Here is a 15,302-nt window from a genome sequence, read left to right on the forward strand (position 1 = left end):
AAGGTGGATTATTGGCTTTATAGCAGCAAATGAGAGCCGCGTGGTCGCTGCTGTAGTTCGTAGCTGAAATTTCAGCACTTTGTCCTGCCGTGCTCTTACCTACATGACAGGCTGTGGTCTTTCTTGCTGACTGCTAAAAGATGCAACCTTTGCTGGATCCCTGAGGGCAGCAGGACGGCCGGGCGTCGGCTGGCAGGGAGGGGGCTAAGGGCTGCCCTCACCGGGCGCCCAGCAACCCCTCCTATCAACAAAGAGAGCTCGGTGAGTTGAATAGCACCGTTGCAAAGATAAGCTGATTGTGTAACCCATTTGATGAATGGGCTTATGATGGGGCCTGGCTCAGTTGCTAATTGGGTGTCCAGACACATAATGAGACATAGTAGATGAGGTCCTTCCAGTCAGTTATTAATCTGTTTTGGACTGTTTATATATTGTTTCCATGCCACATTATGTTCTGGTCTGTCCTAATTTTCACATTTTACACATATTAAAGGTAGGCAGATGACCAAGGTCAAAACTGAGAACTGGAAAGTCTTGCAGATTAGGTGCCATTGTATAAGTCTGTCTTAACTATTTCCTATTAATAATAAATATTTCCTACTTATGTTGGAACAATTGTATGTCTCCTCTCTGATAGAAACTGAGGTAAAGAAAAAAAAAGATAAAATGTATGAAGCTTCTTTGCTTTTCCTACCATTTATGGTATGATAGAAAATGGATGAAATCTGACCTCTACCGCTCAGTGTCACCTTCTTGGGGGTGAGGTTGAATTTGTTTCATGGCTTGACAAGACAAATGCAGCAAATTCTTTAATTCTGCTGCAGTAAGAGCTCATCAGTCTGGGGACATGACCCGCACTGAACCTATAAATTAAGATCAAGACTAGTGAGACCACAAGGCTGTCCTCCACTGTCTAGGAGTGCTCTTTTGTTACAGAGGCGATGCAGTGGACAAATCGATTTTTGAAAGCCAGAATCGCCAAGCATACAATCTGTATACTGGCCAAGCATACAAGGGAGACAGTGATAGTAAATCTGGATTAAAGTACAGACCAATAGGATAAACGGTTCATCAGTAAGGGTGGGGAGTGTATCAGTGGATGAACTACAATAAGCTCAAAGAGGCATCAGATACAGAAGCACAACAACAGGTGTATGTATCTGAAATGGAAAATAAAGCTGATAGTAGCTAGCTGATAGAAATTGTGCTAGATTGTTTAATTGTTAGTTCTGTTAAAGTTTTTTTTTTATCTCTATATCTGTTTCACTCATACAGTTCTGATGATTTTAATTTACCGGTAGTAATTAAGCTTTCCCATAAAAAAGTAGCATTACCTAGTTTCTGTATTTGTCACAAATCAAAATTCCACTAATTGGCAGAAATCTGTACACAGTCATTTCACATTATAGACAGTAATACCCACAACTGACAGCACGCACACCAACCACAAGAGACTAATACAATCAGAGACACATGTCTGCCTGAGATGGAATTCCTCTTCCCACGACCTCTTGTGGACTGGTAGTGTTTATCGATGAGGAAAACTATGAAAACTTTAGTATTATGATTCAGCCATTTAAAAAAAACTAACATAATTTTGAACTTGACTGTTTGACTTAGTGCTATATTGTGGTGAACTGAAGTGGACTCTTATCCGTTTGCCCCATGACCAGCCCAACCGGAAAACAGTTCAGCATAACACTTTACCATGTCTTTTTATTTATACACTTTGGTTTTTGTACAAATGTTACATTTGTTATTGTGTTAGAGTGCTGGTGACTTTTAACTTTCATCAAAATATTAGTGTAGTGGAAAGTGTATTTTCCAAAAAATCAATGTATTCCTTTATTATACAGTGAAAGAGTATTGTTAGTCTTCTTGTGATCGTCAATGTCACTTTAAATGGGAACTCTCCATATCTCCAGAACAGTAGTCGTATGACCACAGACTTTAAAGTGACACTGAGGCACACCTTTTTGCCACTGATACCAACCTAAAGAACCATGGGAAAATGCCTGGTAATCCAGTCTCATGGGTTTTTAAACCTCCAGTGAACTTGTGTTCATGCTCTTGCCATGCAGGGAGGCACGGCACATTCCTGAGCACCACTAATTTTTCTTGCATGCTGTCTCTCTTTTACTAGAGTTGAATTTTTCTGTCTCCATCACATCTCATTTTTGATGCTGATTTATTTTCTTCTGTTTTCACGTTTGGTATCTTCCCGTCCTTCTTTTCCTCCCCCTCATCTGTGTTGGTGTGTAGATCTTTCAGGTGCAGAAGGTAGGCCTTGTGTTTCTTAGTTTCACAGACAGTATTTGATTTAAGCCTGATTATGCAGTTAGCATAGGCATGTGCTTCAAATTATGTCCTAGAAAATAATGTACATCTTCTACCTGTGCTGTGCTTTCTGAACTGTTTTTCTTGCCATCGCTTTCTCTTATTAGAAATACTATGGCTTGAACACCAAATTAGATGAACCAGTGGACAGCAAATGGGGAGAAATTGAACAATGGATGGTACAGTACAATTTGTGTGCTGTGATGACAACACTAAAAAAACTTCATGTACTAAATACTATGCATTTTGTCTTTAAATTTGTTTGTATTTGAATCTTTACATATTTTCTCTCTGTTCGTTGTGACAAGACAAGTCTTAGAATTTTAGATGATTTCTGTTGAGCCTTTTTAGAAAATAACAGATTATAATGAATCAAAGCTTGGCCATTAATGATAATCCACTTAGTCAAAGGAGCAGGGTGCCCGTTTGGCTTTGAATCAGCATGACCATCTGTCCCATTGGTGTGAGACTGCATGGGATTTACTCTGTTGAATGTACCACTAGTTACTTGGTTTTGATTGCCCCACATTATTAGAGGTACACACACAACAATTGCAATAGTATGTGTGCATGACTTGTAATTTGACTAAATATTATGTGTTTTTTACTAAATTACCAACTGACACTGTTACAGACAGGGCAGTCTGTATGTGGCAAGGGGTTTGTTGGCTGGATTACTGATTGAATGGGATGGTTCTAGAACATGCACAGTTGCTTCTGCGAATCAGAGAGTGCTTTACATTAGACCTTGGACAGGGGTTATTTAGATTTGTCAGTACCTTGTTATAATGCTTGTATTGTGGTTCAGATTCAATTTAACCTCTATATCCAGTACTTCACGAGGTTTTGTTTATAACAGCTAACATTAACAAAAAAACAAAATAAACATAGCTACAGTGAAGTTTAGAAGAGTTGTGTGTTGCTGTTCACAAAGGACAGTGAGGATTAGACTTGACTTCTCACATTCAGTACTTCCTGTGTCATTCCAGTTTAATGCACAGTCAGTACTAATGTCTGGTCCTAATCTGCTTAATTTAATTTGACTAGCTGTACAGAATATGTATGTTTAATATAAAAAAATGTTGCACATATGTGTTGCGTATGCACCTTATTTACTCCACTATAAGCACATGTGGTCATTCCTAGCTAAAATTGGACCTAATTGATCTTGAATACTGACTGACTTAGCAAAATCATTTCAATATATATGGTGATCTACATGAAATTGGATGAAATTAAACAAATTTACAATGACTAGTAAATGTTTATGGCTAGAATGAAAGTATGTTCCCATACCACATCTTCATGGACTGGAAACCAGTAGATCAGAGGGAAGACCTCAAAAATCATTTTGCACCTTATCATTTTCATCCATCTGTCTCATTGATCTTTAACATTTCTCTCCTCCTTTACACCCGTCATCTTCTTTTTCCTTCATCTTCCCCCTCTCCCTCCTCTCATCCAGGAGGACAGTGAGAGATACTCACGTTCTTCACGGATACATACGGTTTGTAGCCTTCCCTCTGTTTTCACCTCGTCTTACTTTGCCTCTGTAATCTTTCCACAATTTGGAAAATGTTGAAATACTACTCCAAGTCCAAGCTTCTTATATGTTCACAGGTTGTCTCAACAAATTCAGAATAATGTATTTTCTAAAGCACTAATTCAGTTGGTGCATTAAAAAGTCATATATTGTGAAATAACTGCATGCACAGGTTCATTGACAGTAGCTTTATTGTAATTTCTTGTTTGTTTGTTTATTTTTTTATAATGATGTAGTACAAAAAGTATTTTCAGAAATACACTGCCCATTAGCTGACCTTATTCTTTGGTTAGCTGACCAACTACAGCAACTCCAGATCATAGCACTACCCCCACAAGCTTGTACGGTAGGCACTAGGCATAATGGGTGCATCACTTCACCCACCACAATTTAAACTTTTTTTTTTATTACATACATACATTAGCATCAATGACAAGTGGGTTTCTTAAGGCTGCACAGCTGTTTAGTCCTAATCCTTTGACTTCACTTTGCATTGTGTATGTGTAAAGAAATGCTCTTACTTCACTATTAACTATTGACTCCACGACCACAGATTCCGACATGGTTGTTTAACAAATGAAAAGCTGCTCACGGCATCAGTTAGGGTTAAATAACTTGTTGCCAGCTTAAACAAAATCATCCATGCAGTAATTCTCCAATTGGAGGCTCTTACCTACTTGCTTAGTTAATTCCACGTGGTGACATTTTTTTTTTTTTTTTTTTTTTTTTTTTTGGACGGGCAGTGTATTTACCTTTACTATCCTCAGCTAGCAAGGATAGCAGTTTTGGATATTCTTTAAATACTGGCTTTTAGATGAGCTGTTTATTACAGAAGCACTGAGAAAATCATTGTAATGTCTTTGTTATCTTTTTGTCCTTGAACAAACTACCTTCACAGCAGGACAACTCCTGTCAAAATCCACTTTTGACGTAAATCATAGATTGTGTCCAGTCTTAAAGCCCTAACCATCCAGTTGAATCTCTCGCTCTCTCACACAGCTCTCGGATGACGATGAGCGGATGTCGGTGGGAAGCCATGGCAGTGTCAGGGTCAGTATCACTCAAACGGCACATGCAAATAAATCCCACAGCTCTGTTTATAACCTTTTTTGAAGTCATTATGAAATACCTTGAGCTGGTTGATTAACAAAGAGTGGGCCCTTGTCTTTGTGTACCCTTGGTGGTATGGAGGCAGCGTGTCTGTCCTTGATAACTTAACAAGGTGTTGTCTGTGTGCATGGTGCTTGTTGGTGATAATGTTGTGTTTTTGCACAGTCGGATGCTGATGCAGTTGCGGCTTATGGTGGAGGGGTAAGAACTGATGTTGTTGAAATGTAGATTGTGGATTAATTCCTAACCTCTCAACTTGGAGGTTTGTTGTGAATGGATTGTCTAACAGCTCGAGTTAATTATGTAAATGTTTGATTTAATATGTAAATGATATAGATTTTCGCAATAAATATGTTAAAGTGTTATGATCTGTGCACTTATAGCAGGAACCATGTGTGCCATGGTTCCACTGGTTTTTAATTCTATTGTTCGTTTGCATTGTGACAGTGTAGACTTGATGAGTGTGTAGAAAAGAGTACAGTTTATTGTGATTGCATCAGTTTCATGTTATTCCATCGCCAGATTATGTTGAGTCATGTACTTGAGTGTCAGTGTCCCTTTACACCATGTAAAGCTGGTGTAAAGGGACATTAACTACTTTGGGGTCAGGTTGATTTGATTTTGACCAGAAGAACATTGTTGGTGCTCTCTTTGCTCCAACCAAACCAGTCAGTCCTATTTCAGTCTATGTTATGTCTCAGGGTGTTAAGTATCCTTTTCTCTGTGCTCTGTGTGTAATTGTGACAAATCTCTTCATGATAATCATTGCAATTACATGTTAATATGTATGTATGCGTTTTACCAATCTCTGCTGGCCAGAGTGAAGAGTCAATTGTGGATGTGTTGTATGTTTCAAAGCATGAATTACCTGAAAGTCCTGGTTTCGAACAATCTGCCTGACTGATCCCTTTCTATGTGGAGGCAGCAAGCTCTCCCCATGCTTGCCTGGGTTTTCTTTAATTGCTCTGGTTTTCTCACACAATCCAAAAGCATGGATCTTGACTGGTTACTCTTAATTGAGTGAATTTTGTATTTGTGTGTAAGCCCTTTGATTAGACTGATTACCTGTATAGGGTGTACCCTTGCCCAGTCTCAGCTGTGATCGGCTGCAGCCCCCCTGTGACCCTCAAGATAACTAGATAGTTAACACATGAGATTGTGGATGGAATTGGGGAATTCTCTTTTCACTCTTCATGGTTCTCCCTCTCTTTACTCACTATCAGGGTTCATCCTCACACAAGAAGTCAAAGAAAAAGAAGAAACATAAGCACAAAGACAGAAATGTATGTAAACGCTCAAACTACACAAATGGTCTTTAAAGAAAGTGCATCTGTTTTTTTTTTCAGTAATTTATTTTTAATTTGCAGAGAAATGGCTATGATGATGATGATTACAGTGTCATATCCAGCCGGGTTAGTAACTGTGTTGAACTGATTGGACTAATTGTCTGTTGTTGAATAAGGAAAAATGTGTTAACTGCATGTTGGCTCCTAAAGAGGGGAAGTTATATGGAGGCTGCATCCTGTCATTCATGATTCTCTTTGTGTTCTGTGCTGTCAGTGCTCACGACTCAGTGATGAAAGCAGAGCGTCTCGCTCCTCCAGGGTAAACCTAACGGTGCGTGTTGCCCCCCTTTGCTTTTCTTTACCAAACTGTTGGCTGCTCAGTCTTCAAAACAATTTGTAGCTTAAGAGAGGAATATTCTGGAAATTCTGTAGAATCTAAAGGGATTTCTTTGTTTGAATCAATATACAGTGAAAATGGCTCATTGCTTCCTTCCATAGCATAAATAAAAACCTGCATGAATTCAAACAAGAACATACTTACTTCAGTTCAGTTCAATTCAATTCAATTCAATTTATTCAATTCAGTTTTATTTGTATAGCGCCAAATCAAACAGAAGTCATCTCAAGGCACTTTACAGTGTAAGGTTTAAGACCTTACAAATTATAACAATATGCAGAATTATATAGAAAACCCAACAACCCCACTTGAGCAAGCACTAGATGACAATGGAGAGGAAAAACTCCATTTAGAGGGAGAAACCTCCAGCAGACTCGGGCTCAGGGTGGGCGGCCATCTGCCTCAGTTGGGGTGAGTGGAAAGAGGAGAGAAAAAATGACAGCAAGCAACAAAAAACAACAACAAAAAGCAGCAAAAACATTGGATAGGTCAGTAGGGCCAGCTCTGTGGAGATATACAGCTCTGGGGCCAAGGATACCTGCTATACTATGGAAATATGGATTACCATCCCAGAGTCATTGTTTTATGTCAAAGAAAATGTCAAACCTGGGCCCCTGATTAATATCTAATAATATATTTGTCATACTTGCAGTTCTATAGAATGAAGACCTCAGTCTCAATATAAGTTATTTAGTGTATTCAGTTATTTATTGTATTCACATATGACTGGAAACATCTTCTAATCTTACATAGCCTGGAAACCTGCTTCTGTAATTTCCTCTACCATAAGTGTTTGGCAAAACCTTTTCAAGAAAAATAATTATTTAAATCAAACTTTTGTAGTGTTAGCTTACAAGCTAATAGCCACCCATCAGTGTAACGGCTTATGTGACATTATGTAAAATCTGAAAGATGTGTGTGCCATCAGAGGCATTTGGTGAACTTTGTGGTTTTGTAGCGGTTTAATGTCGCTGCCTGTGCCCCGCAATTCTCAGAGCTCTGGACTGAGTGATGACAGCCGAGTGTCTCGTGCCTCCAGATTAGATCTGCAGCCGGTGGGTGCCACTGATTTACAAGTTTGAAGTTGTGTTCATTAACAAAATGAGCTGTAATATCCACGCTGTACAACATGTACAATTGTTATTGGGTGTTGTTTTATTAAGGCATGTTGTGCTTGATGTGTTCTGTGTTGTTCTAAAGAATACATTTTTCTGCATGTAAATGGTTAATACTGCATTGAATTTCTATATATCCCTTCCAAGTGTACTGCATATAATGTCCGAGAGATGTCACAGCTCAGTTGGTACTTTGCCCTGCTTTTAATCAATTTGCGTCAAAATATGGATATATAAATATACTTTATATATAACAATTACTTATCAGTTAACACATTTTGGCTTGGCAAGCATGTAGAGTATCTAGTTGTGCTATGCATTACAAAGAAGCTACACTCATACAGTAACTTCTAGAAAAAATGTCTGCACACCATTTAAATCTTCTTGAGAAGGACTCCTAAAAGCTTCATATGAAAATGGCATGAAGTTGAATTGGTGTGAATCTCTGTTTGTTTACAATTTGCTTCACATTTATTGAGTTTAATAATTGTAATGCATAAAGACATTGTTACTAATGTCATACTTTCGACACAGAGTTATGCGACTTTTTCAAAAATGATGTTTCTGACCTTCCTGTCCTTCAGGCTGCTTATGCTTCCTCTGACTTGTACAGCCTCAATGGGCTGTCCTCTTCCAGAAACCCAGGGTCAGCTCTCAATGGTTACCAGGTCTGTATTCAGACAGACGCATAACAACCTAACACAAAACGATGTAGCTTGGTTTTTGGTTTTAACCCTTGACTTTCTGTACAGTAGAGTTAAACCTTTATTCTTTTGCATTTAGTCAACTTTGTTGCAAACTTCACTTCATCTGTGTCTGCAGTTCTACAGGTCACTCAGTCAAATCACCCAGCAGCTCTACTGTAGGGTTGGTTCCATTCATTTCCAGTTTACCTTTTAACCTCTGTCACTTCCACTCACTGTAAACAAACACATGATTAATTGTTAATGCCACTATTACTATGAGCACATTAAATGAGCTTGTTTAGGAGCAATGGATTTGATGGTTAAGTGACGGGCTTCCAGTGAAATGCGTCACCAATCACTGCTCACCACAAAACAAAATTAGTTTAGGATGAAGCCACATATCAGGCACTGATGACTGGCTGTCAGCGTTTCACCATTAAGCAGAAAAGCATGTAATTAAATCGACATCAGAGAAGTAGCACTGTCTGAGCTTACTGCTTATACTGTATGTGTGTGATGTATCACAGAGCTCCTTATATGAAGACAGTCTCTGCAGTGGATCTCGGCAGGTCATTGGCTCCAGCTCCCATGTAAGCATTTGTTGGATTTGTAGTTTTGATGGTTTGAAGTAACTGAGAGTGACTTGGTTACATGTGAACACCTTTCCTTTTCTGTTTTTTTATTTTTTTCTCTGGATTGATAATACTAACAGCTGTTCAACAGTGTATAAAGATTTGATAAGAAGTTGAATTAGGTGTGACATGAAGAGTGTGTTACTGCTAATTAGGATTGTTGTGTTCCTTGAACTCTATGTAACTTGAGTCAGACTATTTTCCTTTGCTGCTCCATGAGAATTGTTTAGGTGTGTGGTTTGATTTCTGAGTAGTGAAACCTAAAGGTACATTATCTAAGCTAAAAGTGGCATCTGTTGAAGGTTTGCTCTCCATGTTTGCTGCTTGTGCTATTATCATAAGTACATGCAAGCTTATTTGTGTTGGACACCACATATACACAAAGTTAATGTTGTGTTTCCTCTGCAGCCTTTAGACTACACTAGTTATCGTGGCTCCAGCTCCAGAGCGTCCAGCAGGGCCAGTTCAGCCCGGGCCAGCCCAGTGGTGAGCTGTCACTTTCCAGGCACCCCGTTATGTCCCCTGGGGTTTAAAATGCATTACTGCAATCCACTACACCACTGGTTAGATGTTCACAGTACAAAATGATGAGGCTACAGTACATCCACACAAGTGTTTGGCTATCACTCACTTACACTACAGCATTTGCGTTGTAATTTACTGACATTAGAGCAGCTCAATACTTGAATAGTTTTCATTCTGGCTCTTACAGTGTCTCAGAGGTGTGGTTGGTGGAAATTCTCACAATTGTTTTATGTGTAGAGGCCAAGCAGGTTTACCTTGTTGGATCTGTAAAGCACACTGGGTACAGCTTGTTTATAATAGTTAGAAGGTTTGTGTAACAAATTAAAGCTGCAAGTCACATGAGATGTATGAATGAAGGCTAATGGGAAATATTGTCCTTGTAGTTTTAATAAAGAAAAATACTACTTAGGAATGAATTTGAATTAACTTTTATTCCTTTTAAGCCTTCCTTTTAATAGTTTGTTAATTATTTTTGAAAAATGCTTCGTCTTGACTTAATGATCCTACTCTTTGGGGTTTTGGCTTCTGTGTTGTTTTGTTTCGCCCCCTGGTGGCCAATGTAGGACAACTGCAACTCAGTTGCCAGTTTTTTGAGGAGCACTGCCAGTAGCAGCGTCCTCTCCCGAGACCTGGACGATGTTACTATTCCTGACTTTTCAAATGTGAGTCGGTTTGCACCCGCAGGAGGCCGCAGCTGTAATGTGAGCTTAGTTTCTTCATGGTTGTTTTTTTTCTGTTTTGTGCATGCCGCCTTACCAAGTGGGCTGATTGCAGTGTTTTTGTTAGAGGTCAGTTTGCATGTTGACATGAGAGACTACCAGTTTGCCTTGCACCAAGATTTTTTTTTGTGTGTGTGTGTGTGTGTGTGTGGTGGAGAAGACAAATAGTGTATGGCGTGATGTTGTGTGAAGTGTTGTACTTTAACACAATAATCAAATGGACCAAGTCTGTCAAAGTTTGGTGATTATCATTTCTGAGGAATTTAAAGAATGAATAACTAATTATTGCATGGTGTTATAAAACATATACATATAAAAAAATAAAACATTTTTAAATGTGTTCATCTGTAGAAGGCACATTAGAGAACTTTGTTGCTTTTTCATCAGTATACATCAAGGTAAATCCTCTTAACACTGCGGAGCTGCCTCTAGTGAAGACTTTGGGACTTCTTTCCTTTCTTAATTCCTCCCTTAGCTTGTCCTTTATGTTACACTGAAGTTGTCCTGAACCTGTTTTATTTTTCTCAACAGGTGGAGGATTGTCTTGAGAAGGTGAGTGGACCCCTTCAATTTATTTTTTATTTTTTATTCTCTATTCTCACTTCAGATCAAATTGTTTCATAGAAATATACATTTCTTTGATTCTCAGGGATCTCGAGCAGCTTCTGCCTTAACAGCAGCAACCCTCACCTCTTTAGGTGGGACATCTTCCCGCAGAGGAAGCGGAGAGACAGCCATAACTGTAGATGCTGAGACCTCAATACGAGAAATCAAGGTAATGTTGAAGAGAGGACATTTCCTGTTGGATTGTGCGATTGCTTTTCAACAGAATAAATCAGATTACCAATCACATTCACTTTGTTGCAGACATGCTTTATTAGTGTTTGTGTCCCACACACTGCGCTGGCTGTAATTTGATGTCAAATATGCATTTTATTTCATTAGTATTTATGATATAAGTTATACAGTAGATCTATAGACAATGTAAAGGTAATTTCATGTGACTTTCTCACTATTTATCAAAGTTATCTTTGTGGACATAATTAGAATTTACAGCAGATAACCAAGTGTTTTTTAGATGTTAAAGAAAACAGCTCTGTATCAGATTATTCATATGGAACAGAATCCACTATAGAGAATTATTTTTCAATAAAAAGTCCAGGAAGTACAGGGCTCACTTATGAAAAACTCTGGCAAGTGGAATCAACCTGAGAAATATGGAAGGGTCTTTCAAAGCCCCTCCCTCTTCTTTTTTTTTCTTTTTATACTTTCTGTAAAACAAGCTGTATTAATATGCTTCTTTGCTCACCACTGCCGCACTCTTTACCAGGAGATTCATGAACTGAAAGATCAGATTCAAGATGTGGAAAGCAAGTACACACAGAACCTAAAAGAAGTGAAGGTATAAACCTGAGGCCTTTCCTGAACTAACGAGTGTGCTGCCCCTAACGTTGACTGAATACTGTGGCCTTTGTCCATGCTTTTACTCACTTTAGGTCAGATCTACGCATTAAACAAAATCCCTGTTACTTTACTTTAAAGAGCACATTGGATCGTGTAATATACCTGGTATTCTGAGATCCCCACCATCACAGAGTAAAAAACTGATAATTAATAAATGTGAAGGCTTTTAAATCCAAACAAAGACAAAATAGAACTGTTTTGTAGTCATATTAAACATTTGTTTTATCTACACACCCTTCACACAATACATGTAATACAGGTGGTCCAGTCTCAGCAGTTATATTGATACACACTGACAGTCCTTTTTGAAGCTTAAATCTGTCATGTAACATGGTATTATTTCTCATTTATCCCCCTCGATTTCTAACCTGTGTGAAAATCCAAACTGGCAATCTGCAAGTTGTATCTGCATGTTGCTGTCTATTTTCATTTTGTGCGGTGTGTATGTGTGTTAGTACTTACTAATCTAAACCATATGTGTCAAACTCAAGGCCCCGGGCCATATCCAACCCGTAATACAATTATATCCGGCCCGCAAGATCACTTTACATTGATCTATTATTTTTGTTATTAATGGCCCAGCGATATGAAGCACTGATAGCACACAAACTACAGATCCCATAATGCAGAGCAACAGCTGCTTTGCCAAATGAAAGGTTACCTGGGAACATTCCCCTGTCATTCAAGTCAAGCATCTGTTACTCTTTGAAACACTATTGTAACGTCAAAGCTAGCCCTTAACAATGGCAAAAAGAAAAGCTGATTCTGAAAACAGAGCCTTTCAAAACCGATGGGAGGCTGAGTATATGTTTATCGACATTGCCGGTAAAACTGTGTATCTTATTTGTGGAGCTAATGTGGCTGTAATTAAGGAATTTAATCTAAGACGGCACTTCGAGACAAAACATCAGGACGAGCTGAAAAACCTGAATGCGGACCAGAAGCTACAGAAAGTAGAAGAGTTAAAGAAGAATCTGACATCTCAGCAGATGTTTAAATTTAAGGATATTTGAAGTTTAAGTTTATTTTTCTAAAATGGCCCAAGAGCAAAGAAAACTGAATGTTTTGATTTGTTATTTTTACTTTTGTGGAAAAGCATAATTTTTATTTCAATTTTATATGTATTTTTTGCACCATGTTCATAGTTGTAACTTTTATAATTTTGACAAGAGATATTTTTATAGAGATCAAAGTATTTTATGTTATATACAGTTTAAGTTTATTTATTGTGCAGTAATAATAAGTCTGTTTTTATTCCTATTCATGTTCAGAAAACATTTACTTTTATTGTGTTCAATAAATGTTTATCCTGTTCGGCCCACGACCTAAAGTGTGCTTTGAGTTTTGGTCCCCGGTGCAATTGAGTTTGACACCCCTGATCTAAACCTTCATTAACCAGCATATACAGACAGTAGAAGTAGATGGGTTTGACTTCCAAATAGCCCAGTGCATTGTCTGACTCCTGCTGGGTGCATCCATTTCTTACTACAAGTATGTACTAGTTACTGTACGTGATAGAGGAAAGTAAGGCTCTGCAGTTTTGTTTAAGAATATGTAATACTTGACCCAGTGCTTCCTATATACTTATGCTTTCTCTATCTCATGATATTAGGACGCATTAGCAGAATTGGAGGAGAAATATCGTAAAGCCATGGTGTCCAATGCCCAACTGGACAACGAGAAAAGCAACCTGATGTACCAGGTGGACACACTTAAGGATTCTCTCGTGGAGCTGGAGGAACAGTTGTCTGAGTCACGCCGGGAATTCGAGGAGAAAGTCAAGGTAGAGCAGACGTCAGAACCAAATTTTGTCGGGATGTGATTTTGACAGTTCTCGTCTAAAAACAGAACCCATTTTATACCTCCTTTTTATTATTTGTTATTATTTAAGTCCATGCAAATCATCTCTGGACATTTTACACACAGACCTGATATCCATGAAAGTTACACTAGATCCAGCATAACTTGATGAAGCTCAGCCCTTGGTCATGTCTTGACTCTTTAAAACTAAGAAGAACCGTGAAGGCCACTAACGGAGAATGTAATCCATATAACACAGCTCTCAGAATTGGAACAGATCAGATAAAGATATCACACTTGACAGCTCTCTTTTGATATGTTTGGGTGGGCTGTCATAGTTTTTGTGTGTGTAATTGATAAGAATGAAAACAGCTGGGTCCATGGTTGTCAAAATACCTATTGTTCCCCGCAGGAATATGAGCGAGAGAAACATGCCCACAGCGTGCTGCAGTTCCAGTTCAATGAAATGAAAGATACGCTAAAACAAAGTGAAGAGCTGCTAAATGTGAGTATTTGTCTCCTTTCCTGGGTTAAACAAATGGATCTTCACTAAAATACTTATTTACTCAGTTGTCAGGTTCTTTTTAGGACTTTCTTCATTTTTTGCCCACTACATACACTTGGTCTCTTGCTTTCTCTCTCTTCCTCTCAAATGTTTTTCCCCTTTCATGCTGTTTAGGAAATTCGCCAGCTACGTATGAAACAGGATGGTTTTGTTAGAGAAATATCTGACCTGCAGGAGACACTGGAATGGAAGGATAAAAAAATTGGGGTACGGCCTATGAGCCTTGGTCCAGCAGTTATGTCTTTTATTAACTTATTCACATAAAGAATTAACTTTTACGGACTTGAATTCAATTTCGCTTCTCTGCATGCAACTGAATACCTGCTTTTGCTTTCACCTCTTTTACACAAATTCCTTCCTCCTCTGCCCTCTCTACTACCTGTGGGATTTGCTCAGGCCTTAGAGCGACAGAAAGAATACACAGATGCAATCAGAATTGAGCGTGATGATCTCAGAGAAGAGGTGGTGAAGCTAAAAGACATTCTGAAGGTACTAAGTGTGGTAATAGTTCAGTTGTCTTTAAGGTAGGAAATTAATTGCTCAATTATTATTCTTCAGTGCAGATATACAACCCCAATTCAACAACAGTTGGGACACTGTGCAAAATCTACATAAAAAGAGAATGATTTGCACATCTCATAAACCCATATTTTAGTCACAACAGAACATAGAAAACATAGGAGAAAACAATTTTGCAATTGATTGCAGCAGCGTGTCTCAAAGAAGTTGGCAAAGAAGAAGCAAAAGGCTGGTGAAGTGGTACTTACTTCACAGCTTCCCAACATTTGGAATGGGGTTTGTACTATAGGTATACTCTATTGTTATTTAAAAATGTAACATGAAAATATAATTTACATTTTAGCTTTACCTTTGTGAAAATTACTAAAAATAAATGTGGTGTGGTACAGGTGTATTTTTTATTTTATGGAGCTGATGTTTGTCTTTTCACTATGTTTAGAAACATGGAATAGTATTGGGACCTGATCTGAACATCAATGGGGATGTTGGTGAGGCAGAAGTTGATGGGGTCCCCAGTGGAGACTCTGCCCCCCACCCAGCAACTCAGGATTCACAGACCTCCCCAGTTGAGGGCAGCAGCGTGCTTGGTAAAACACACTGTAAA

The 15,302-nt window shown here is 38.5% G+C and overlaps 1 protein-coding gene across 5 annotated transcripts in view; it reads left to right on the forward strand.

Moving 5' to 3' along the window:
* Positions 1 to 15,302, forward strand: part of lrrfip1a (leucine rich repeat (in FLII) interacting protein 1a) — a 39,481-nt gene that overhangs the window by 15,968 nt on the left and 8,211 nt on the right. The window contains exons 3-24 of one of the 5 annotated variants that reach the window (XM_026377035.1): positions 2,263 to 2,280; positions 2,445 to 2,516; positions 3,803 to 3,844; positions 4,880 to 4,930; positions 5,156 to 5,191; positions 6,214 to 6,273; positions 6,358 to 6,402; positions 6,551 to 6,607; positions 7,669 to 7,728; positions 8,373 to 8,456; positions 8,611 to 8,655; positions 9,002 to 9,064; positions 9,515 to 9,592; positions 10,195 to 10,293; positions 10,882 to 10,902; positions 11,000 to 11,125; positions 11,681 to 11,752; positions 13,427 to 13,597; positions 14,027 to 14,119; positions 14,294 to 14,386; positions 14,576 to 14,668; positions 15,138 to 15,285. In XM_026377035.1, the coding sequence (XP_026232820.1) occupies positions 2,263 to 2,280; positions 2,445 to 2,516; positions 3,803 to 3,844; positions 4,880 to 4,930; positions 5,156 to 5,191; positions 6,214 to 6,273; positions 6,358 to 6,402; positions 6,551 to 6,607; positions 7,669 to 7,728; positions 8,373 to 8,456; positions 8,611 to 8,655; positions 9,002 to 9,064; positions 9,515 to 9,592; positions 10,195 to 10,293; positions 10,882 to 10,902; positions 11,000 to 11,125; positions 11,681 to 11,752; positions 13,427 to 13,597; positions 14,027 to 14,119; positions 14,294 to 14,386; positions 14,576 to 14,668; positions 15,138 to 15,285 (1,627 nt within the window). The remainder of the gene's footprint in view (positions 1 to 2,262; positions 2,281 to 2,444; positions 2,517 to 3,802; positions 3,845 to 4,879; positions 4,931 to 5,155; positions 5,192 to 6,213; positions 6,274 to 6,357; positions 6,403 to 6,550; positions 6,608 to 7,668; positions 7,729 to 8,372; positions 8,457 to 8,610; positions 8,656 to 9,001; positions 9,065 to 9,514; positions 9,593 to 10,194; positions 10,294 to 10,881; positions 10,903 to 10,999; positions 11,126 to 11,680; positions 11,753 to 13,426; positions 13,598 to 14,026; positions 14,120 to 14,293; positions 14,387 to 14,575; positions 14,669 to 15,137; positions 15,286 to 15,302) is intronic. The other 4 variants (XM_026377030.1, XM_026377032.1, XM_026377033.1 and 1 more) reach the window with 4 other exon arrangements.

The sequence above is a fragment of the Anabas testudineus genome, chromosome 21, assembly GCF_900324465.2.
Source record: "Anabas testudineus chromosome 21, fAnaTes1.2, whole genome shotgun sequence".
Taxonomy (NCBI): Eukaryota; Metazoa; Chordata; class Actinopteri; order Anabantiformes; family Anabantidae; genus Anabas; species Anabas testudineus.